The sequence below is a fragment of the Labrus bergylta genome, chromosome 17 (genome assembly GCF_963930695.1).
Source record: "Labrus bergylta chromosome 17, fLabBer1.1, whole genome shotgun sequence".
Classification (NCBI taxonomy): Eukaryota; Metazoa; Chordata; class Actinopteri; order Labriformes; family Labridae; genus Labrus; species Labrus bergylta.
In genome coordinates this window covers 12,872,828-12,897,383 of record NC_089211.1, presented here as the reverse complement: position 1 = coordinate 12,897,383, position 24,556 = coordinate 12,872,828, and the positions used below count along the sequence as shown (strand labels likewise).

General features: G+C 39.3%; 2 protein-coding genes across 4 annotated transcripts in view; both read left to right on the top strand.

The window, feature by feature from the left end:
• The window catches only part of LOC109987117 (rab GTPase-activating protein 1), a 75,397-nt gene that overhangs the window by 34,868 nt on the left and 15,973 nt on the right, over positions 1–24,556 (top strand). For all 3 annotated transcript variants that reach the window (XM_020638103.3, XM_020638102.3, XM_020638104.3), the window contains 7 exons: positions 14,528–14,641; positions 17,533–17,607; positions 18,110–18,235; positions 18,547–18,690; positions 19,713–19,754; positions 20,028–20,156; positions 24,125–24,217. In XM_020638103.3, coding sequence (XP_020493759.2) covers positions 14,528–14,641; positions 17,533–17,607; positions 18,110–18,235; positions 18,547–18,690; positions 19,713–19,754; positions 20,028–20,156; positions 24,125–24,217 — 723 coding nt within the window. The remainder of the gene's footprint in view (positions 1–14,527; positions 14,642–17,532; positions 17,608–18,109; positions 18,236–18,546; positions 18,691–19,712; positions 19,755–20,027; positions 20,157–24,124; positions 24,218–24,556) is intronic.
• On the top strand, positions 1,936–9,386 carry LOC136183215 (probable G-protein coupled receptor 21). Its single transcript, XM_065965859.1, has one exon. The coding sequence runs from the start codon at positions 2,971–2,973 to the stop codon at positions 4,201–4,203; it is 1,233 nt and encodes a 410-aa protein (XP_065821931.1). The 5' UTR covers positions 1,936–2,970; the 3' UTR covers positions 4,204–9,386.

The following is a 24,556-nucleotide window of genomic DNA, read 5'->3' as shown; positions in this document are numbered from 1 at the left end:
AGGATGCAGCACGTAATCTGACAGTGATTACTACCCACTGAAATGTCTAATTTTAGTGCAGGATTCTGAGTAATTAAATGCAATCATCACATCATGTGATTAAAAAAAACATGGTTGGTAATTACTCCAGCACATATTCGGCAGGATCTTTAAGTAAAGCACTTTGAGGGGCTAATCTGTTAAAGGGAAAATAATAAAAAAGTGCTCTAGAGAATCTTGAAATAAAATCCTTCTCTTGATGTTTCCATGAGAGAGATTAAAAGATATCTGTTGAGGTCATGACACCTGGGTATAATGGGCTGTTTTAAATCACCTCCCAGGCCAAGCATCCTCTGAAGCATGCAGAATCAGGAGCAGGTGCACAACTGTTCAGGGCTCATAGGACTAATAGAAGAGGGGCATGTCCTTGCACTGAAACACAAATGCATGCAAACAATACATTTTCTATTTCAAACATTCTACAAGAGGAAAAGTATCAGTATCAGTCTTTCAGCATATGAATGTCGCTTGTACCGTGCTTACAGTTAGTACCTTTGTTTTTATATATGACCATTAGACCCTAAGTACTGTAGATTTGGCCGCACAGTTGTAGACTCTCTCACTCACTCTCACTTTCAGATAATCATGCAGAAAGTTGCCAAGTTCAACAGAAACCAAACAAACCACATTTATATCTGAAAGGACCCCAGAGGAAACTCAGCCATTTGTGTAATTGTGCATTACATAAGTACCATTGTTATGCTAGGAGTACCATGTAAAAGACTAATAACGTACATGTGAACTTGTGTGTAGTTTTGGAAGGGGGGGAGGGGGGGGTACCTTTAAGCATATTTATGTTATGTGAATTGTGACTTCATAACATTTTTGTACGATCATTACGTTTCCACAAGATACTCCATTTGAGGTTAACAAGTTTAGTGCTTATATAATGCAGTTCTTTATCTTTAAAGCATAACAAAATCAGGCTAGTCCAAGTTATCATAAGCCGTCTTTTTTTTTTTTTTTTTTTTACATTACAGAAATTCCTTTAACATTATTTTAAACCAACATATTTCTCAGGCATAATGCAGCCCTTGGATATATTTTTAGCAGCACTTCATTTTTATTGCTGATCTGAAGTCATTGAAAAGCATCTTTCTCATTCTCCTTCACTTGCAGCTTGCCTCTAAAAGGCAGAGCCGGCTGATAATTGCATAATTACTTGCTGTGTTAGTGATTCAGCTAATTACACACAGCTATGAGCACATATTGAATTATTCTTGCTGCACTATCTTGTGTTCTCATCTGTCTCTCACGCTTTTTAAGTTGCAGTGGTTTATTATTAGAAGATTACTAATGAAAAAAATCACTGAAGTAGCACAATTTGATTTAACGCACACACTTTTATTCAGTATACATAGTGCAGTCTTTACATGAGAGACAGAGTTTAAAAAAGGCATCAGCAGATGTTCTGCCTTCTAGCTTTGCTTTTTATCTATCAGAGAAGATTTTAAAACCACAGGAGAGCTGGTTTAACTCGTGGCCGATGTAATACAGGAGTATGTACAAATAACTTTGAACATACTAGGACGCACACAGCTTTAGGGAGAGCTGTCCTGTGCTTGATGTACTTGGTTTGCTTTGTGATTGATAATAGTATCCCTTCTAAATTGTACCAAAGCATGCAGCTATTGTTTCATTGCGAATTAACCTTTTTTGCATTGTGGGTATGAAATTTGAGATTCCTACGGATGAGGATATCCAATGGAATGGAATTATCATTAGAGGCTTCAGATATGTTAACGGTTCAAGCTGGTTTAGGAAGAGCTCGGTTAACACTGCATGCTTCTGATTTTAACAGTGAGACTGTATGTTTGAATTTGCTTGTGGTGATTTTGAGAAACATTGGCACACAAAAAAAAAACAAAAAAAAACAGGGAGGGATGGGAGGGTGGGCGAATGAGGCAGCCTCGTGCCTTTGCAGTTAATCATTGGTTGGAGCCACAGGAAATGGGAGTGGCCTATGTGCCACTGTTTCTGTAGAGAGAGAGGCAGAGGGACTGGGAGTGAGAGAGGGTGGAAGAGAGACAGCAAAGAAGGATAAAAGAACACGAGGGGGGGTTCTTCCAGCATCGGTATGCCTTCCTACCTCATTTCCACTCCAGACATTGTTGCTGCTCCTCTGGATAGAAATAACAGCTGAGGTGTGTTTGAATGTGTGTGTGTGTGTGTGTTTTAAATATCAGTGACCCTGTGCGCTGCCTACATCCTCTCAGCTCGTGGCAGTCTGTTGGGATCTTATTGGGAAAGACCAGGCAGAAAGTGAAGTGGACAAGAAAGGTGTTTCAGGAGCAGCGAGAAACAAGAGGAGAAGAAGAAGAAACAGCTGAAGAACGGAATAAAAGAAGAAAATATTCCTAATAGCTCCTGTCAATTTATGGAGGCAGAACATTACACGATAATATCTTTTCACCGGAACATGCGTCTGTGAGTCTGTGGAACTGAGACAGATAGGAGGGAGCCTCAATCTGTGCTTTCTGCAGCTGCAGCAGATGTTGAAGACATTTCAGGCTTTATAGGGAGCAGAGGTATTTTAAGCATAGATAGGACTGGAATTCCCTTTTAAACAAAGTCGCATTTCTTCCTGTTGTTTTCATTTTTATGCCTTCAGCTGGGAAGTTTATTTTTCCGGAAAAAGAAAGAAGAAACGGAATACCAACATTTCTGTTTCTAACTATTATTTTTTGTTCGGAGGTTTTGTGCATGCATCGAGGACAAACAAAGGGGGCTTCCTCACCGTCCTTTTCCATCCCTTCTGCATTCAAAATGGCAGATGACAGCAATCTCAGCATGAAACCACAGCATGGAGCTCTGTGTTTGAACTGAAACTGTACAGCTGCTTTCAGAAACAGCCAGCTACCCGTCCAAACACAGGTTTCTTCGGTTCATCCTACCCTTGAAGGGCCCGTCCGACAGGTATTCCTGCCCAAGATGATGAATTCCTCCTTGGATCCACTGAACCAAAGCACTGCTGACCCTTCAAACGTATCTGCTCCCTTCTGCCTGCTTGAGATAGGCTATTCCCAAGCTTTCTCCACCTGCCTCCTTGAAGTCTCCATCATTCTCCTCCTCACTGTTCTGATTATTTCCGGGAATCTTGTGGTCATTTTTGTCTTCCACTGTGCCCCCTTGCTTAGCCATCACACCACCAGCGCTTTCATCCAGACTATGGCATACGCTGATCTGTTGGTGGGGGTCAGCTGCCTGTTCCCATCGCTGTCCCTCCTCCATCACCTCCAGGGCCTCGACCCCAGACTCACCTGCCAGGTGTTTGGGTACATGGTGTCTGTTTTGAAGTCAGTTTCAATGGTGTCATTAGCGTGTGTGAGTGTGGATCGCTACATCGCCATCACACGACCTCTGACTTATGCTTCTCTGGTAACACCCTGTCGGGTCCGCTTGTGCATTGTTCTTATATGGCTCTACTCTGCTCTGGTGTTTCTCCCAGCCTTCCTTGGTTGGGGGAAACCAGGTTACCACGGAGACGTGTTGGAATGGTGCGCAGTCGAGTGGAGGACAAGTCCAGCTTTCACTACCTTCATTGTTGCTCTGCTCTATGCCCCCGCTGCTCTGACTATCTGCTTTACCTACGCCAACATCTTTAGGATCTGTCGGCAGCACACCCGGGAGATCAGCGAGCGCCATGCACGCTACAGACCCCAACAGCTGCAGGGCCCAGGACCAACAGTGGGGTCTGGGGTCAAAGACAACAATGCAAAAGAGCAAGGACAGTTGCCCAACTTGTCCCAACCACAAAAATCCCAACAGCAGTATCAGCAGCCCACATCAACATACCCAGACAAACGATACGCCATGGTACTGTTCCGTATAACAAGCGTGTTTTACATCCTCTGGTTGCCCTACATCATCTACTTTCTGTTGGAGAGCGCACGGATCTACCACCACCCCGCGGCCTCATTCCTAACCACATGGCTCGCCATCAGTAACAGCTTCTGTAACTGTCTCATTTACAGCCTCTCCAACTCTGCCTTCAGGAAGGGCCTCAAACGCCTCTGCTCCTTCTGTTTACAGCGCAGTGGCAACGGCTTCGGGGTTAGGAACACCAAAAAGGCTTTTGTCCTTTCTGTAGAGAAAGGCTGCTTAGGGCCGGGGTATGGATACGGACATGGTCAAATAGGAATTGGCACAACATGTCATGTGTGAAGCACACAAGAAGAAAACCTGGTCTGAACTTTAGAAGATGCCTGATTCAATTGCTGTTAAATGTCTCCTCCTTTCAGCTTAAATATGCTTTAAAGAGACACACGGAGGCGTTGATCTGCCACTGCTCTTTCTGTCGCATTTAGAGGTTACACGGGCGTCCTCTTTGCACATGCCACAGCTGGCAAATACAGAGGAGAGGAGTCGAGCAAAGCACTGAAGGAGGAAAAGTTAAAATGAAAAGGTGTTTGAAAAAGACAAGGGAACTGAAAAATGTTTTACTGTGTGGACAAAGTTCATGTATGAAAGATTTGAAAAAGGGTTCCCCACAACCTTGGGAGACGTGAACTACCGGTATTTTGAGGATGAGCAACATTTTATCCTTAACTTATTTTGCCAAAATAACAAAATGTTGTAAGAGAAATGTTCAGAAGAGATGTACATGTAGTATTTATAACATTGGGACATATGTTTGACCGGATTATCAGCACATGCTGATTTGAATGCAAAAAGAAGAAAAGAAGGAATGAATGCAAACTGAACACTTGCCTGCTGGTATATGAAGCACTGAGGATTGTCTGCTAAGAGCAAGCTCTTTTAATGTTTTCACTTGCACTTAGCCCCTCAGTATCACTCAGAAAGGTGCAACAGTGTTTGTGCATCATGCATCTGTTTCCAATTGGCTAAAGAAAGTCTGTCAAAAAGAAGTGGAAGAAATGATGTCTGCCTGTTTGCATTGACTGAACTGATCCTGATGTGTCAGCATCAAGACGTCTACCAATGGACTTTTAACTTTTTGATTATTTATTGATGTTGTAAATAACAAAATGTTATGTCTTCAAGTGAGCTGTTGGTTCACACATTGGACCAGATTTTTGTAATATGTGATATAAATTGCTACCCAGCTTTGCTGTATGACTGTTAATCTGAACATTGTTGTCACATTCCTTTAAAAAAAACAAATCTTCATTGCACTTTCATCATTTTGATTATGTGTGTCTTTCATTACCGTTGGAAAGGTAAAGCAAGACGAAGAAAGGACGTATGCATCACACTTATTGCTCACAAATTATGGAACAAATATGGGCTCATATTTTTACAGACTTTTGATTGATGGCAAAAAAGTTAAGCATGTGGATGAAAGAACCTTGAACTGTGATGCTCGCCCCCCTGGGACCAGAAGTAGTATTGTAATGAATAGTGGTAAATGGGTGAAATTTCACATTTACATAATGTCACATATCTAGGTATATGCTGTATTGTGACTGCACTTAGTAGCACATGTGCAAACACAGGCACACATGGCAACACAGGAGGATCACATTTAAACGAAAGGGACAAAAAGCCCATTGACTCTGCCTGCAGGCCAACCATGAAGAGGGTTCTGACCCCTCACCTCCATGTGTGTGTGTGGGTGGGTCCGTGTGCATGCAGTCTGTTTCCATCATCTTGTGACCATGTGTAAGTTTGTGGGTTGTTTCACTCTAATACGATATTTAATGATGAAGACCAATAACGGGCTGCATTTTATCCAAACCTGCAGTATGTGAAAACGACCTCTAATTTGAACAATGGAGGCTTGTGCCACAGTTTATTTAGCTGCAGGTAATCTAGCTTTATACACTTTATGTAATCTACCAAAGAAAGTTCAACTGATTATCTTGGTTTCATATTTTTGTAAACATCTTAAAATTGGAGATTTGGAATAAAACAGGTGGTTTTTCACACTAAGGTAGTGTAGGTTCACTGGACTGTGTTGGCTCGGCGATGCCTTATGTGCTCGATTATGACTGTTAGTATATGTTGTCTTGTCAAAAACACACAAATTAAAGTATTTTGGGGAAATGATTTCCCCCTTATATTTATAGAGGGCTCCCCTTAAAGGCATACGACTGTTTTCTGTTTAGCAAATGGCACAGACTGGAAAATGTATGTGCAAAATTTTTTGCAATCATTGTTCTTAACGTCTGTAAAACTTAAAAAAGGAGCAAACACGTCTCAAAATTGTTAACATGTTTGCGTGCGTGCGTGCGTGCGTGCGTGTGTGTGTTTCTGAACGTGTGGATTTGACCATTTGCTGACTAAGACTGTTTACTGTGTTCTTGCTGGGTGCTAACAGAGTGATCAGCTGTCATTGCTTTATTAGCAGCAAACCACTTCCCTTCAGAAATACTGTATTGTTTGAGTGTATATGTGATGTGCACTGGTGGTAGTCAGATTTAAATGCTGTCTTAGTTTAGCTGTGATCTGTGAAACATTGCCAAATATTGTCAACTTTCCTATTTATACCTTATTTTGGTCAGAAATGGCGTGTACAGAAATGGCGTGTACAGAAATGGCGTGTACAGAAATGGCGTATTGAATGTCTTATTGTCAAACAAGAGGAATTTATTTTTGTAAATGACTCTGTCTTTTCACTTGTGAAGTGATAAATGATGCAGATTCTTGGTGGAGGTTTAAAGCATGATTATAATTGAAAATGAGTGAAACCGTGTTTTAATGAAGATTTATTGTACTTAACTTGGACATTCTGTCACTATTATTTCCCACAGTAGGTAATGGTACAATTTCTCAGACATGTTTTGGGATAAAGGGCAAAGTGTCTTGGGAAATTAGTTTGCCAGAACGTGATCACATTAGCGTTCACGGCGCACACACACACACACACACACACACACACACATTCCATTTTTCCTATGGGAAAACAATCGGCTCTCATGATCTCAGGGGAATGACACTCTGGAGGTGGGTGTCTGGTGGTGTAGGGCCATGTTGGGTAGGATTAGAGTGAACAGAGGGAATATGGACTCATGGGCTCTTTTAAGAAAGACATTTGTAGAGTAAAATGTAGCATTCTGAAAATAAGATGGAGGAATAGATGTTGGTGGGATACAGCCCTTCATGAGTTCATAATACATAAACTACTCATGAGTGAAAAAAGACTATCAGGGGAAGTGACATCCGTATAAAAGTGATATATAAAAGATAGGGAGATTAAAATGGTTCCTAGCTTCCATAGCTACGAGCTGAATATTGTTTCGTCATATTTTACACGATCACTTCTATTTAAATCCCCTTTACAGATACATTAGAGTGTAGCTGCTGCTTTTTCATCTCTTCTGACTTTATATGCAAACAGCTTTAGGTGCATCACTACTTGTGATCATCTGGGCTGTAACTACCCAGATGAGAAAAAGCAAATCTGAAAAAAAAAAAGAAAAAAACATTTCTAAAGTTTACTGAAAAATAACACCATATTTATACCTTAGCTCAGATAAAAGCAAGTCTTGTATTGAACTGTATCAAAACTATTTAACACAAAGTAAATAAGAGTTGTAAGTTTGAGGAGAGATTGTACGTTTCTGTACAGCCTCACATAGTAGAGCACTTCCACACACAAACGCACAACCACCCACCCATTCAATGGCATTTCTTTATCCGTCCTTGAATCGGTATTTGGTTTTCTTCATTGTTTTCAAAAAGTCTGTAAATAGGCCACACACACACACACTAATGGCTGACTCATGACCCAGCTGTTCTGAGGAGCAGATTATTCTCCCATTAAGATCAGACTGACCAGAGTAACAGCTCAGCCTGGAAACTTCCCAAAAGACAGTCTGCACATGTTTTTTTTTTTTTTTTTTATCAACAATGAATGCTGAAAATGAACAATGGCTCATTTGTTAGTCTTAAGATTGAGAAAATAAAACCATTTAAGTCTTGTTTCACACTAAACCAATGTTGTATTTCGTACATCATGGTTGTTGAAGTTCTGATAAGGTTTTTTTGTATGATGGAAAACGTCAAAACATGTTTCATTTTGTTATCATGAAAGCGGGTCCCTGTGACAAATAAGATACCATTAATTACATGATGCTTTGTAGGTATAAGGCCTATATGGTGTTATATGTAAATGTACTTAATAAATAAATGTGATGCTACTTCTATGTATTCATTCTTCCTTTCACTAAATACTTTTGAATTTTGTCTTGCTGCGTGTGCTATCACCTTCTCTTCCTTCACACGGGTTGAATTCCAATAGTTATCTCTTGTCTAGTAGATTCAAAAACACATGCTTTGTTATTTAAAAAAAAAACAGGAAAAAAAAGCAGAACATTGTCACAATAAGATTGCGGCTAAGTACTGCTGGCAGAACATTAAATAGTCCAGTCGATAAGAGAAGTAAGCTTTACACCAGCACAGATTTATCCATCATGTGCTGTTTCTGGTTTGCTTTGGTTTAGATTGATACAGATACAAAAGAAAAATAGTTCCTGTGTTAACATGCTGTAACTAATCTGTAATAAAGCAGTACCATATTGGTGCAGGCAGTGTCTCCGCTTAGATCTCAATGCTGTCAAAGCTGCAGTGAAAATAGTTAAAAGGGAAATAAAGCCACACTAAATGTAGGCCATTGTATTTTGGGCAATGTTTGTAGTTGATGATGTTGACATTTCCATCCACGGTGCTCCCATCTCTGACTGTCATCTCTGTTTTGATCAGAGTCGTATTTTGCCTGCTCTCCTGGCACTGTAGCAATTTATTGAGTGCACAAACAAGTAGGTCATGAGACGGGTGATTAAGATTTAATGATGGATTATGCTTAGGTGAGAAAACAGCATTGGGTTGCTTGAGCGTGGGCTGTTGATTACAGATAATTGTAAAGAAAGATTGAAGAAATCACTGCATTTTACTTACATTCTCTTTATTTAAAACAGATGTTGTGTTTGTGATGTATGTACATGTCATGTATGCACTATGCTTCTAATTCTCAAAGCTTTAGCATTACTTTCACATTCATTGTTTCTTCTGTGATTTAGAATCCAGTGAAATAACCAGTGTGAATCTCCTTTGGCTCTGGTTGAGGGGCAAGGTTTCTATCAAGCTTGATAAGTTTCACTCCATGTTCTCTTGGCATCTCAGCGGGGTCCTTTTGGAGCAAAGAAAGAATAACAGAATGACATGTCAGCTATTGTGTTGAGTCAGAGAAAATCAGGGACATAAACAATAGAAGGCTCGCTCCACAGCCTTCCCACGGAAGCTCTACTCCGGTACCTTATTCCTAGCTGTAGAGACACACACACACACACACACACACACACACACACACACACACACACACACACACACACACACACACACACACACACACACACACACACACACACACACACACACACACACACTGTATTTTTTTTTTGCCATTTTTGCCCTACCCCAAGCAAAGAGTTTTTTAAAGTGAGTCTATGAGAAGATGTTTTGTCCCATGTCTTTTATTAAGATTCTGAACAGTCAGTTACGTGTCACTTACAAAGACAGTGCTTAGAAAAACATAATGGTTGTTTTTCACTTCAATGGAAATGGAGCATGAGTGGCTGTAGCAGATGAAGTCAGCTTGATGGCAACAAGAACAGAGGGAACTTTTGGTTGGTGGTGACTTATGACAGATCTTTGGCAAAAAATGTTTTTACTTATTGGTATTCATTAATCTCATGTGAAATTGGGAGGACTCTTAATCCAATTATGCATCCAAAACTGTATATTTCTTTGACATCAATCATGACCAGTCCGTGCATTAAGACAATGTTTGAAGATAAAGAAATCAAAACCCAAATGTAATTCCTCGCGCTAAAGATGTTTAATGCAGGTTTTAATCTTTTCACAATAAATCTCACCTGTGGCGTTCAAATTCAGAGCAAGTTTGCCCTCGGCTAAAAATAAACAGGGAAGAGTAAGTGGGGATCCATCACTATTTCAGAAATATGTAGAAGAAATGGCACATCCACAACCCCCTTTCATCATGTGTCTTAGCAAACATCAATTGTCAACAATGACTTCTTCCAAGAGAAATGCCATTAGTTTATGTCGCTGCGGACCCTGACTCCTTAAACTCCACAGCTTGACATATTTCCACTTTATCTATAAGTTATACAGACAAAAAAAAAAGTGTGAATTAGAGGCTGTTTGTAGACTCTTTCTACCTTTTGAAAAAGCCAGGCTAGCTGTCCCTGCCTTCACTTTATGCTAAGCTAGGCTAACGGCCCCGTGGTCAGAGTTCAGTAATTATCGTCCAGACTAGGAGCAGGGTTGATCCTTACATCTCACTTGTGGAAAAAGTAAACAAGTTATTTTAACATAATTATGAGCTATTCTCTAAATGTTCACAACACACCGATTATTCAATTGGAAACAAAGTAACCCATTTCAAAAGTCTACTCTGATTCTGTATTTAAGTATCAGTAACATATCATTCATGTGTTATTTTGTCCCCTTTAATTGTTAACACATAGAAACCCTTACCTAAGCGTTTTCTCTCTCGTCCCTCTCTCTCTCTATATATATTGTTTTAAATCTCTCTCTCACATTTCCTGTCCACTATTCTGAGACACTGGTTATGTTTTCTCTCCCCTCTCACGCTACACTCATTCAAACTTCTCTTCAACCCAACAGACACACGGACAGAGAGGAAGCTTAATTGGCCGTTATGTCAGAGGTCTTTGTACATGCTCTCAGCACTTCAGATAAGTATCACTAAGTGGTGCTTTTAGAAACATGGATCTTTATCATTCACTGAGAGACTAAAGCACGGTTTAATGAGCCCTTTACACTGGATGTAGTAGCCCCACCCCTTTGATCAAAATCACACCCATACCAATCACTTTTGCTGGGAATTTTGAAGATTTCTGTCCGGTCTGTGTGCTCCTTTCAATGGACGATGTTCAATCAGATTCAAAATATGTGTTGCTTTTATTCCTGCCAGGTCTCGCTGGAAAAATATGAAAATCCAAAAGGAAAAAATATTCAGAGTAATTGCAAGTACTGATTATTGTCATCATTGATAAATCAGCCAATCATTATATATATTAATTGCTTTCTCATTGGGTATATGACATGTCAAACTTGTTCTTTGTTTCAAATTTATATCAGAAATGGGAGAAGCTAAATGTCCAACTCGAGGACCAGAAAAGTTGAGTCTTTTTTCGAACGTTTTTGAATGATAAAGAGCGTAGACCTCTACAAAGGCCATTTACTGAGATTATAAGAGTTGGTCCAGATATGGTTTTATGAGAATTAACCTCTCAGTTATGTATTTATTATGTACTTTCTATTGGAAGTATTAAGGATACCTTACTTTTGCAAAAATAACTTTTCCACCAAGTTGTAATGAAAATTAGGCGAGTAGTTTTTCATTGATAATTCTGACAAACAGTCAAACTCACAGACTGCACACTAACATAACTCCCTTGAATGGAGGTAGGAAAGGCAAATTAAATGACATCACAACAGACAGTGAAACATTTTCTGAAAGTCTGATCAAACCAATGATTTATCAGCTGATCATTTCGAGGTAGTAGAATACATACCTACAGAAAGTTACTTAGACGAGGCAAGAAAGATAAAATCAACAAAAGTGATGTCAGGTCAGTGGATCAGATCTTCAGCCTGTCTTTAGAAAAGGGATTTTAAATTATATTTAATACACCAACCATGTAACGACCAGGAAACAGATCCTACTTTGACCAAAATTACTCAAACAACCAACATTACTCAAACTTCCTAAACATACAGTGAAAAACACACACTCACACTCACACTCACACTCACACAGCACTCACACGCACACAGCTTTCTCACACACACACGCACACGCACACACAGAGACACACAGTATTGGGTGTGGTGGATGTTGTGGAATGAGTTTTTAAAAAAAGCCCTGTTGTTGGTCTCTGATCCCATTAGCTCACTTTGTTTCATCGTTCCTTTCTTCCTGTATTTCGTTGTTATATTATTTATGTGCCCTTCACTTCCTTTGTGGAAGTTGGAACAGAAACCTGGGAAAAGGAGAGGGCGGGACTTCATGGTTACACTGACAGAGAGGCCAAGCAGGGCTAATAAGCTACAGCAAAGAGATTTGAAAAGCACTTCTGGAGGGATTTGTGAAATATTTAGCTGTCATTTATATCTGATAGAACCACAGGGCTGGAAGGATGGCTTTAATAATAGAGATTTAAATACTCTGCAGGGATTCACTGTAAGCTTCAGTATATTTCACTTTTGAGCAAGGCACAGAATGCTGACTAACGCAAGGTGTATATTCTGATATACTAGGGTGTATTAACGTCTGTTAAGGAATATCTGACTTAAAAATAAATCATAGCCTAATTTTTCATCCGCTGTCACCCCAACATACAGCCCCAGTTTCAGAGCCACTTCATCTCCAAATTCTGTTTGAAGATATCATAAAATGTGTATTTGAGTTGCCATGTTACTCCCACAGTGTCTTAGAGTAGTATGACTTATTTAGAGGCCGTTTGTTCCAAATACACTGATCATCAATAATGAATTGAGTGCTGATTAATATTTTCTTCTTAAGTCTGTAGTCTGGAGTTGTTCCTTTGTGTGTATGTCTGTGTGTTTTTGGTGTGTGTGTGTGTGTGTGTCTGTCTGTGTGTGTGTGTGTTTGTGTCTGTATGTGTGTGTATGTGTGTGTGTGGTGCTCTGTCATCACTCTGAAGGGATATCCCAGAGAAGCATGTTGCTCCGGGCTTGTTTATGTTCCGTGTGCTGCGTGGGTTATGTACATTGCTCTGTATTTATTTCAGTGTATCCTGAACTTAAACAATCTCCTCTCTTCTCATACTTATTTTTATATTGCAATATGGACAGTTAAGCTCCGTGGATTGAAATGTTAGAGTTTGCAATACCATGTGACTGGGAACAGTCCTAACTTGTCTGTCTTGTAATCATATTTATGATCACTTTAACTTTTAACTTTTCCTACATTTATTACACAGCTGTGTTGAATACTTGATTCTGATTGGTCAATAACTGCATTGTATGATCTGCTGCGGATCTGCTCGCCGTACGTTATTCTATACTTACCCAGCATCCATTATGTTGGAAAATATTTTTTTTAAATGAGTTTCTGATGAGGAAATGTCATGTTAAGAGTTTCATCGAGTCGAAAGTAGGACATACGTGTTTGATGGAAAGTGCTAAAGTCGGACATATATTAGTACAAAACCTTATGAACCTTATGGTCCAAAACTTTACACCACCTAATTTGGCAACTCTCGTCATCAGAGAGACACATGAATGGATGGTTAGCAACAGCATGTTAGCATTGTCAATCGTGAGCTTGGTAGCATGCTGGCATTAGCACTAGGCTTAAAGCATTGCTATGTCAAAGTACAGCCTCACAAAACTACTAGTTTAATAAATACTTGTGTCATTACGTCAACAAACATATCATGTCAGCACAATTTAAATAAGATGTGCTATCTTATACTGTATGCTTAGCCAACTCCAGCAAAAAGAGAAGTGTGGGCTTTATTCCTTTAAAAACAATTTCCAAATATACAATAACTTGTTCACAATATATATTAAAAACAATACACTGCTGCTTTAGCATGGCTATACACTCTCAGCCTTGTGTTTTTTTCTGCCAGAGGCACCATTTATTACAAACAACATCAAATCATTTTTTTTTTATAGAACAAAGTGCACACACAACAACAAAGCAGCACCCTATGGTGCTGATAGCTCTTATCCTGTTTGGAAACATTTGTATTCACACCTCCACACATCTCCTGCTGTCTGTTTTAGTCATCCGTCTCTCCTGCCCTCCAGACAGAAGGTCGTGGAGTTGTTTTGTTCTGTTACAGTTTGGACTTGGTGGTGGTAAAATGTGTTATGATGAAAGCAAAACACAGTCGTATCAGCCTGATATTGAATGCAGTATTTTAGCCTCTAGTTATCTTCCTATTAAATGACTTCATGTGATTATCAACCAGACATACTGTGATGTATTGGCTTCTTTCCAGGAGTGAATTTAAAGAGTTACGTGCAATATGTCTCATTCTATGTCAGTGTCCATATGGGGGGAATAACACAGACTCAGATTTTCATTTCTGTCACACACAAAAAATGATTTTTCTTTTTGTGCGCTGCATATATACGGAATTATTTGTAACTCTGGTTTGCATTGTTTGTCTCTGCTTGTTCAACTTGACACTTAGGTGTTTTCGTCTTCTAAATGTATTTAAATAAGAGCATAGATGTACAGAGACAGGGAGATGTGTACAGTCTGTACTGTAGAAGAGAACACTCTGTGCCGCCAGTAATTCATCCTGCCCCTTACTATAAATCTCACCAATGTGAACACTGACCACTGCTGGGCCTCTGTGGAATTTATTCCCAGCAGTAGTTGTCCAATAAAACGTCTTGAATCTCTTAATGACTATATTTCTTTCTGAGGCACACCGTCCATACTTATGTAACCCACCTTTCCCTGTTTGTCTGCCCCTCCCTCCTGTCTGATTGTTAGGAGTCTCCTCAGGACAGTGCCATCACAAGGGACATCAACAGGACTTTCCCAGCTCACGACTACTTTAAAGACACTGGAGGAGACGGACAAGACTCCCTGTACAAGATCTGCAAGGTAGGACACACAAAAATGAGGATGTTTATTGTTTACATTACTGTTTAAAAATCAACGAGGGGCCATTATTGAAGTAGTAAAAATATAAAATCAAAATAAATTTTCTTTGGAGATCACTTTTCATTTAAAACAAATCTGAAAAACTGAAAAATAATGTAAAGAAAGCTTCATCCACAACTACAGCTGACTGTATCACACATTCCTTGTGGAAAATTGTCACAGCTTACAGTCAGAAGTATTCTGTGGAAGTGGCAGCAAAAAGTGAAATCTGTCAAATATTTGTTAGCATGAAAAGATAAGACGGATAAAAACAGATCTTGTAAGGATGGGCTGCAGGTGTGAAGGCAAATTGTCAAATTTCCCCCCTGACTATCTGGAATGTTTCCTTCCAGCACCCTTATAAAAAGTCTGCAAGAACCTTATCTTAATCCACCATGACCACAGCACTAAGAAACATTTAGCAAAGTTGCAGTGGCAAGCTAAAACAGCTTTTAAGAGGCAGAAACCTTGAGCAGAACCAGACTCGTGTTGAACAGCCATCAGCTGAAACTGTTAGGCTTGGAAAGTGGGATAGAGGGAGATATAGAAAGAGAGAGACGGATTGAGACAAACAGAGCAACAACAGCAGCAATGAATACAATAGATTAATAGCTACAATGGCAGTAATCATGATTAAAGTATGTGCAGTATTAGCAGTAACAGCTAACAGTGTTAATAGACTGATCAATCTAATATAAACATTACTAACTGTAATGATGATGAAAGGTGCAGGACTGATTGTATTTATTATAGAGGTTGAAGTTGAGCAGCTCTAAGATTCACTTTACTATTTATAATAATGATGATAGATGTACGGCTGATACTAATAGTTGTAGCAGTTGGAGTTGTTGGGGGGGTGCGCAGCAGCCGCCCGCCCACACCAACAATCCAGAGGAACCTACAAGACAAGAAGCTCAGAAACCCCCACAGGAAGATATATTGTTTTGGTAGCAGTAGCAGCCATTGTGAAGAACCTCTTGGAAATAATAGCAATCGGCATGTGCTGCAGAGTCACATTTCCCTATAACACGGTGTAATTACTGCTCTAATGACTGGCTGTACAGTAGGTCTGATGATAAAGTTAGTGGAGCAGTAGTGAGAGCAGTCACAGCTAAAGGCCACTGATCATTAATTAACTCAAGAGCCACTCTGTTTCTGGGGGGTTCAGCAAGTTCAGAAGCGTCAGCGCCTGTCGAGAAATGCAACAGGTTTGAAATCGAAAAAGCCCTCGCAACCTTCCATGTAAGGCGACACAGCTGACAAAGCACACACACACGCAGTGCTGTGGACACACACTTGTACACAAACAGAGGAACTTGTCTCTAAATACGTATTGATCATCATGTGGCAAAGCTTTCTTTTCCTCATGAGGATGAACACGTGCCTTTACAGTGGAGACACGAGTGGTCCGGCTGCAGTTTGATCAAAGCTTTTTTTTTTTTTTTTTTTTTTCCCCCTTCTTCTTCATTACATTCATTATGTATAGCTCAGGTGAGGGCATCCATCTCCTTCCAGACAAGCACCTCCTCAGGTGTGTTTGAATAATTCAGTGGGCCCCCCATTTCCTCTGTGTGTGGATTGATCCACACTTTGTCCAGCTGACTTTTTCTCATTATTTGTGTTTGTAGCTCACTAGGCCACTACAGCCCTTTTCCAAACTCTCTCACTCTTCTTATAATAACTCAATTGCATCTGTACCAACATCTCTCTCCAACCCTTTCTTTGTCCTCTCTGTTTGACTGTCCTCTTGGTCGAATCACTTCACATCCTAACCTTATCTATTTTCTTTTTTTCACTGCTTTTTTTTAATGCCAATTAAGAGCCTGTTAACAATACAACCTTTTTTTTATTTATTTAAGATTTTTTTTTTTTTGTTTGTTTTTTTGTGTGATTTATTGTAGAGATTGGAAAGTGGATATAGTTGGAAATTAAGGAAAGAAAGAGTGGGGAACGACAGGAGAAAGGAGCCACAGGCCGCATTCGAACCTTGGCCACCCGCTTGGAGGACTATAGCCTCCTTACATGGGGTGTGCACAATAACCACTAGGCTACCCTCGCCCCCAATACAACCATTTTTAAAATACTAACAACATGCACTTCAACATATTTAGATTTCTATAATGGGCAAACAGAGCAGATATTTCCCTCAACAACTAGTACATCAAAATGTAAGTGCTTTGTACCCAAACGATTCTACTGGGGGTTCAATCACTAAATATTTATGCATTTCTATTTGACTCATAAGACGATGTCCATGAATGTTATCTTAGGTTTTCTGTGTGTAATTTGTCACTTTATTTTTATATGTTTAATTTAAAGTCGTGTTTAGCTCCTGGTGTAGCTCCAGGCTGGCAGACAACTTGTCAACAAATCCCGTTCAGCGCTGCCTGCTACTGAACTTGCTCTGGGCTGTTTTCTTGCCAATATTCTTGCTAATATTGGCTGTAACTTAAAAAAAAAAAAAAAAAGTTTCCCCATTAGCTGTGAATTTCTTTATTCTGAATTTCATCAGAATAAATTGTATCATTTGATTTTATGATAAAATATAAATACAGTTATATGTAGCTTTCAAAATTGCAGGTGACTCAACATCTAGAACATAATAAATACTTTTATTTGTATTGCACTAATCCAAATGTGAACAAATCACACAAATAAAGCACAAATGAATGTCTGAATGACTAAAAACATAAATAGAACACCAAAGATAAAATATGAATGTTAAAAGTAGCTTGACAAGCAACAGCCCAGAATGTTCTGCAATCATTTCTTCTCCTTCATAACTTTCCCAATTCCCGGTGAGACATATTTTCTTACTGTGTGCACCTACTTGCCTCTGTTCTCTCCCCCAGGCCTACTCTGTTTACGATGAGGAGATTGGCTACTGCCAGGGACAATCCTTTCTGGCTGCTGTGCTGCTGCTGCACGTGAGTTCCAACATATCAGAAAAAAATCTTTCTTTTCAAACAATTTGAAGAGCTCAGCAGGGACTGTTTTGTTTTCATTTGACGTCGGTATCTTCTGTGACATTCTGCAATGACGGAGGATTGGTCTGGCTTCTTTTGGATTTCCAAAAGCCTTTGTGTCTTGTATTCACTGTAGGATATGATCTTTTACTTAGGAAGAATTCACGTGCCAGGTGGCATCTGTGGGGCACTGACATTTGATTTTCTTAAGAATTGTGTGTTATAAATATTCCTGTTCACCCGCCACCTGAGCGCCCGTGGTTCAGACAAAGGATATTATCGCCCCCTAGTGGACAAACAAAGTCCTAAAGAAGTTGGAGGAAAGATGTGTATCAGTTATAATAGTTTTTAAAAATGAATGAATTGTTTTATGGAAGGGTTGGGAGATAATCACTATTTTAAATTAGCCTCATCAGAAATGTTTACTAACTGCATGTGTTGGTCTGTTTTTTTTTTTTTTTAGATGCCCGAGGAGCAAGCTTTCAGTGTCCTCGTCAAGATCATGTTTGATTACGGGCTCAGGGACCTTTTCAAGCAGAACTTTGAAGATCTGCATTGCAAGTTTTTCCAGCTTGAGAGACTCATGCAGGTATGTGTGTCCCATTTGCATATTTTTTAAAAGTTCTGTTTTTAGATTTTATTTAGACTTACCGTTATGGGTATCCTTTAGTGTGTCACTTAGATGGACAAATATTGTGTATGAGTTGGTCAACATTTGGGTTGATGTAGTTTTGTTCTCTCTTTGATTTGTCAATCTTTCCCTTCCCTTAAACCCCCTTTATTTTCTTTTATTCTCTATACTTATCTTTTAATTTACTTCTCGCATCTTCTTTTCCTCCCTGGTCTCCTTCCCCATTTGTCTGTTAACCCCCCCCCCCCCTCTCTCTCTGTCTGAAACAGGAATATATACCAGACCTCTACAACCATTTCCTGAATGTGGGTCTGGAGGCCCATATGTACGCCTCTCAGTGGTTCCTCACCCTCTTCACAGCCAAGTTTCCTCTCTACATGGTCTTCCATATCATTGACCTGCTACTGTGTGAGGTTGGTATGCACAGACACAAACATCAAGACCAAACACAACTCTACTGGCTGCAAATCACTCTAACTTTTAAATTGATAAGATTTTGGTTTAATTTAGTATTTTACCTTCTCCAGTTTCCCAAAAACAAAAAGAGAAACTTATTGTAAGGCATGTAACCAAATAAACACTTGGCGCGCACATTTTGATCAGTTATTCAATGTTTCTTGAAGCTGACTTGCTGATAAATGCATCTACTAAAATGCTCCAGAGATGAAATAATAAGGTTTTATATAAGAAGCATGAAGTTAGATAAGTTTGAATGGATAATCACCTGAATGGGTGGCCTGTTGGTCCAAAGTCAATAGACAATGTGAGACTAGGAGAGAAGAATTTCATGTCAGATGAGACCAAAATAGTTTTTCTAGCTAAAACCAAACCATGTCCCATCCATTACCTGAATAATACCATCATTGTGATGATGCATGACACCGTGATGCTGTAACGGTGAATCATAGCAGCAGGAACTCAGAGGACGTTCAAGAGCGAGAAAATGATGGACAGACCAAAATACAGAGAGGAAAATCTGCCACACATCACAAATCACACTCACAGTCACGGACTAAAGTGAAGATTCACCTTTCTACCTGGTGGTCCAGGCAAAGACAACTGGAGTGTCTGCACAGCTTTAAGTAAGCCAGCCAAATCCCAAAAAACTTTGTGCTGATAACTTTAGATTTCTATTCTTAAGCCCCTTCCCTAAAGTCTGACAGAGATTGAAAGGAAGAATATAAGCAGTTTGGTTGAAGATTCTTTTAGCAGCTGGTGCAGAACTACAATATGAAGTCTTCTTGTTTTGTACTCGATGTAGTTCAAATGTTTCTCTCTTTACTTTTAGAATTATTGTGGAAATGTTTCCATTGGTGAAATGTATTTTTATAGTGAGTCATAACACACTCACTCTTCACTGTTTTCAGTGTTAATGCATGTACATTTCTTTTAACTTACTAGTTCCTCAACTGCTGAAAATGTTTTGTATTTTTAGGGCATCAGTGTGATCTTCAATGTGGCTTTGGCACTTCTGAAGGTAAGCTGGCTCTGTCAAATTTGAATATTGATTAATAACCAATGCACACGTATACACAATACACAAATGAAACCTTTTTTTATTGAAAGTCAATTAGGCCTAAAGACTGCTTAAGCTTGTTTTGTTCTCAAAAACCTGTTTTTGTTTTAAAATCAAAAGAAATAGTCTCGGTTAGAAATTATCTTGGGAATAAATCTGAGCACAGCAGCCATCTTTGGCTTGTAAAATGTGTGGCTAAGATACTTTTGTGTTCCCGTCCTTCTTTTTCTTCAGACATCAAAAGACGATTTGATCCAAACAGACTTTGAGGGTGCTCTCAAGTTCTTTCGTGTCCCGGTTCCGAAGAGGTATCGTTCTGAGGAAAATGCAAAGAAGCTGATGGAGCTGGCCTGTAGCATAAAGGTGAGTTTAAAGTGAAGGATGATGAAGAAGAGTGTGAGTAACCTTGATTTCAGAGTACAAATACAATATTTGCAAGTCACTTATTTAAATTTAAAAAAGTAATGGAAAAATATTCAGAAAACCTCAAACAAGTCTTTGTTTATAATATAAGAAACAGAAAAGTTTTCAAACATTTCAGTCTGCTAATCAAACGTGAACGATTCAGTGGTTATAAAGAATTGATAAAGCCTCTTTTCCTCCCCGCAGTGCTACATTTATACCACTAGGGGTCACTATTGAATTTATAATCCTGTTCAATAGCTATGAAGAACTCACACAGGCCTCTCTCTTTTCATCTCTGTCTCATAAACACACACACACACACACACACACACACACACACACACACCCACTCACACCTGTGTCCTGGCCTGTTTTGATCAACCTGGCCTAGTTTGTAAGGTCTGCCTTTGAAAGTAACTTTGGGCTAGGATATTTATTAGAACAAACTTTTCAAAGCAGCCAGCACAGAGAAAGATTTAAGTCTTTTGGTTCCTGGTCAGACAGGTGTGCAGCTGAGAGAGGCGCACATGAACTTCTACAGCGTGGAGAAAATCTGGTGCAATATGTGGTTATTATCCAGAGCTATTGTTGTGGTTTTAGGTTTTCTCTGACCCATTTGAATAAAACCCCCTCATGCAGTCTCTTCAAAGCTTTTGCCCTCTATTTACTGCATACTATCATTTCTACTGTAGCACATTATTTGGCAAGAGAAAGTCATTCTAAGAAGTCATTATACAAATTGACCTCAGTGAGAACCGTCGAGTTGGATCTGGGAATTAAATCTGAGTGAAGGTAAGCTAATCTGAAGCTTGGATGCCACTATAGGGAGATTAACAGACCAGATTACTGGTGCCCTCATTGACTGATGATACTGACTTCTGATTGGAGCGCAAATCTCTTTGAGTTTCCACGTGCTCTAACTTTTTTTTTGCCAAGGTATAAAGTCACTGTCAAAAATCTCTTAGTGCCTTTTTTAAACAGGATTTAGATTGTGGATTATTTTTATGACATGTTTTCGTAATAGATTTGATTTTATAAACCAGTGGCTAAGATCCAACATACTGGTCCTTGACCCTTTGAATCGTTGACTCCATCCCTATTGTGGAATACAAATAAACCGATAGAGGCAGACAGGGTTGTTGTGAGTCTGATGGAAGACAGTGTGTGTGAATTCTAGTTGATGGTATTAAGAGAGAACTCTCTTGACGATCCTCCTAAGTATCAGGGGGTAAAGGTCTTAATGATTTTTTATACTTTTAATTGAATATTTGACACGAGACGATGTCAGGGTCAGACGGGGGTCATTTATGATCTCTAGGAGTAGCTGTTACACCTTCTTTCTCTTTTAGTCTGTCATCCTTTTGACTCCTAAAGCTAATATGCAACTTGCCCAGTGAATTTAAATAAATATCATGAACGTGTGTAGGGTTCTTTTGTTTGTATTAGTCCCCATGTCTTTATGTCTAGATTATATGTCATACATTTCTATCTAGTGCACAAGTATAAGTATACAGTAAGTGCAAGCTGTGGCTCAGTGGTAGAGTTGGTTGTCTCTAAACCAGACGGTCGGGGGTTCAATCCCCAGCTCCTGCAGGCAAGGCACTTTGGCAAGGCAAGTTGCTCCTGCAGCGTTGGTGATTTTTTTTTTTTTTTTTAAAGATTTTTTTGGCTTTTTGTGCCTTTAATGAAGAGATAGGACAGTGGATAGAGATGGAAATCAGGTAGAGAGAGCAGGAAAAGAAGCCACAGGTGGGATTCAAACCTGGGCCGCCCGCTTGGACGACCACATCCTCCGTACATGGAATGAATAAATGAATGGATTAGTTAATTCTGATGGACACTTCACATAGCAGCCTCTTCCATCAGTGTGAATGGTTAGGTGTGACCTACACTTTGAGTAGTCAGAAGACTAGAAAAGCTCTATACAACCTCAAGTCCATGTACAATTTACCATTATCAATAAGTAAAAATAAAGATTTTATTGGTTCAGATGAGCTGAAACAGATAGAGCATGTTGTCTTAGAATATTCATTAAACTCTAAAAGAAAAAAACACAATACTGATGCCACTTCACTTATTTATAATTGATCCATGACTTGTAAGATGAGAAATATTTGATGTGTTAAAATGATGACTGTACTTGAGAGAGCTCTGGTTGCTGTGTTTCTGAACACTGAGTTGTAACTTCTGGAGACCCAGCTGTCTGTCATGGCTGTGAGAGGAAGCGGGAATGAATAAAGCACAACAGGAAAGGAGAAGCATGAGGCAACACCTGCCCTGCCCTGAATGACCTCTTGTTCTTTTTTTCTTCCTGTACCCTGGCTCCCACTTACAGAGCTGAAAGTGAAACCCAGTACACTTTAGGGAGCACACAAAACACACACAGGCAGAGACACACTTAGAACAGGACATGGCCATGCCGTCCCAGATCTGCCAACCTCATTAGGTAAAGCCATTAGGTAGAGCCCACCATATTTATACATGGTACATATGTCAGCTGATATTATCAGGCTCATATAACATACATATTTATAAATGGATGTATGCCTCCAGTGGGAGCTAATTTTAAACGTTGGGTGAACATATGATGCAAAAATATTTCTTTGGTTGATTTAGTAATGTGTCATTACCTAGTTTTTCCAGTAGAGGGCCTTAAAACTCCATAGTTTACAACACTCTCAGCACTGTTTGCGGCACATGTCAGAGCATAACAGCATAGCAAAAAGTGGTCCACGCTGGAATTGATTGACAATGAATAAACATATTAGACATTTATGAACAAACTTATGTGTTTAAGAAAGAAGCTTCTTGTTTTATGTCATATCCAAATAAAAAAGTGTATTTACATTTAAGCTCAAGTATTCATGATATCAGCCACTGTTAGGTAATCAGTGAATGTTCTCCCTTATCTTATATGATTAACTGTAATAATGAACTCAAGATTATAACAAGCACATGCGGCAATGCACCCAAAGGCGACACATTGATGTTGCGGTCATAACCACATTCCATTTAAAGCCACAGAATGGACAAACAACTCTTAGTGCGACACAGTGTTGGTCTCTCTTTATGCAGAGAATCGGGCACACAGTGTTCATTTCATGTTGGCTATTTCTTTAAAACGTCCAGTGTATGGCTATCAGGCTAGTGAAGGCCTGTTGATGGCATTAACTAAAAGCCGTGTGTGTGTGAGCTGTAAATGTAGGCATGAATGAGACTGTAAGTGTGTCGTTTTTAAAATGAAACACTGCTTGGGTTGTGTTGGTCTAAAACACTGAACCTGTGTACCAAATTGTCTGTTTATTTCTTTCAGAATAAAAGTAACAGACACGTAAGCTGCTGAAGTGTGTAATGAATTAAACCATTATATCCATTATTAAAAATTCCAGTGTTATGTCATCAGCTCTCAGAGTTCACTGACATACTCATACTGCTTTCTGGGACAACTCAGCACCTCTTTTGAGCTACTTTAATTTTTTTACAAGCTGATAACAAAATGCTGTCATGGTGGATTGGCGCATAACATCAGCTTTACGTTTGAAATTTTACAATAAATCTTAGAACTCAATAAAAAAAATGTGACAGAAGTTACTCTTGGCAGTCATTTTCCAGTGAACCTCCCTGTCACACAGAAATAAACAGTAGCAGACTGGGCCTGTAATCTTTTCAAATGTTCCTCTTCGTTTCATTCTAATGCTGGACTAAACTAAAGAACGGTAAAGGCCAGCAAAGCTTATAAATCATGTGTCCTTGTTTACAAAAGGATTGGAAAGACTCTCTCTCTCTGGCAGATACCTCCATTGCACCAGCCACATACTATTATACTAGTTTATTTTGTCTTTCATAATGTTTGTAATTGTTAGTGTTGTACTCCATACGTGTAACATTTTTTTTTTTTGTGTGTGTGTGCTCTATTTGCACGACAGATCAGCCAGAAGAAGCTGAAGAAATTTGAGAAGGAGTACCAAACGCTAAAGGAGCAGCAGGAACAACAGGAGGCGCCCATCGAGAGATACGAGGTACTCACGAGCACGCAGTCTTCACATACACACTTTATGCTTTATGTATTAAATGACCTCTCCCTTGACATGTATACAAAGTTTACATTAAATGATATCCCCTTTCAAAATCAAGTGTACCCTTAAACCAAGAACATCCCTGTTGTTGTTGTTCTTGTTGTTGTGCTTCACAAATACAAACGGGTAAAGACATAAAATCAGTTTTCTGTTCATTAATACAACACACTAGATGTATTATTAGTGTTATATATGATGAAGAGTATCTTGAAAATCTGTATTGTAATGACGCCACCACTCAGTCACTCCTAGGTGTAGAAAACAGATTGTGTTACTCTTGCA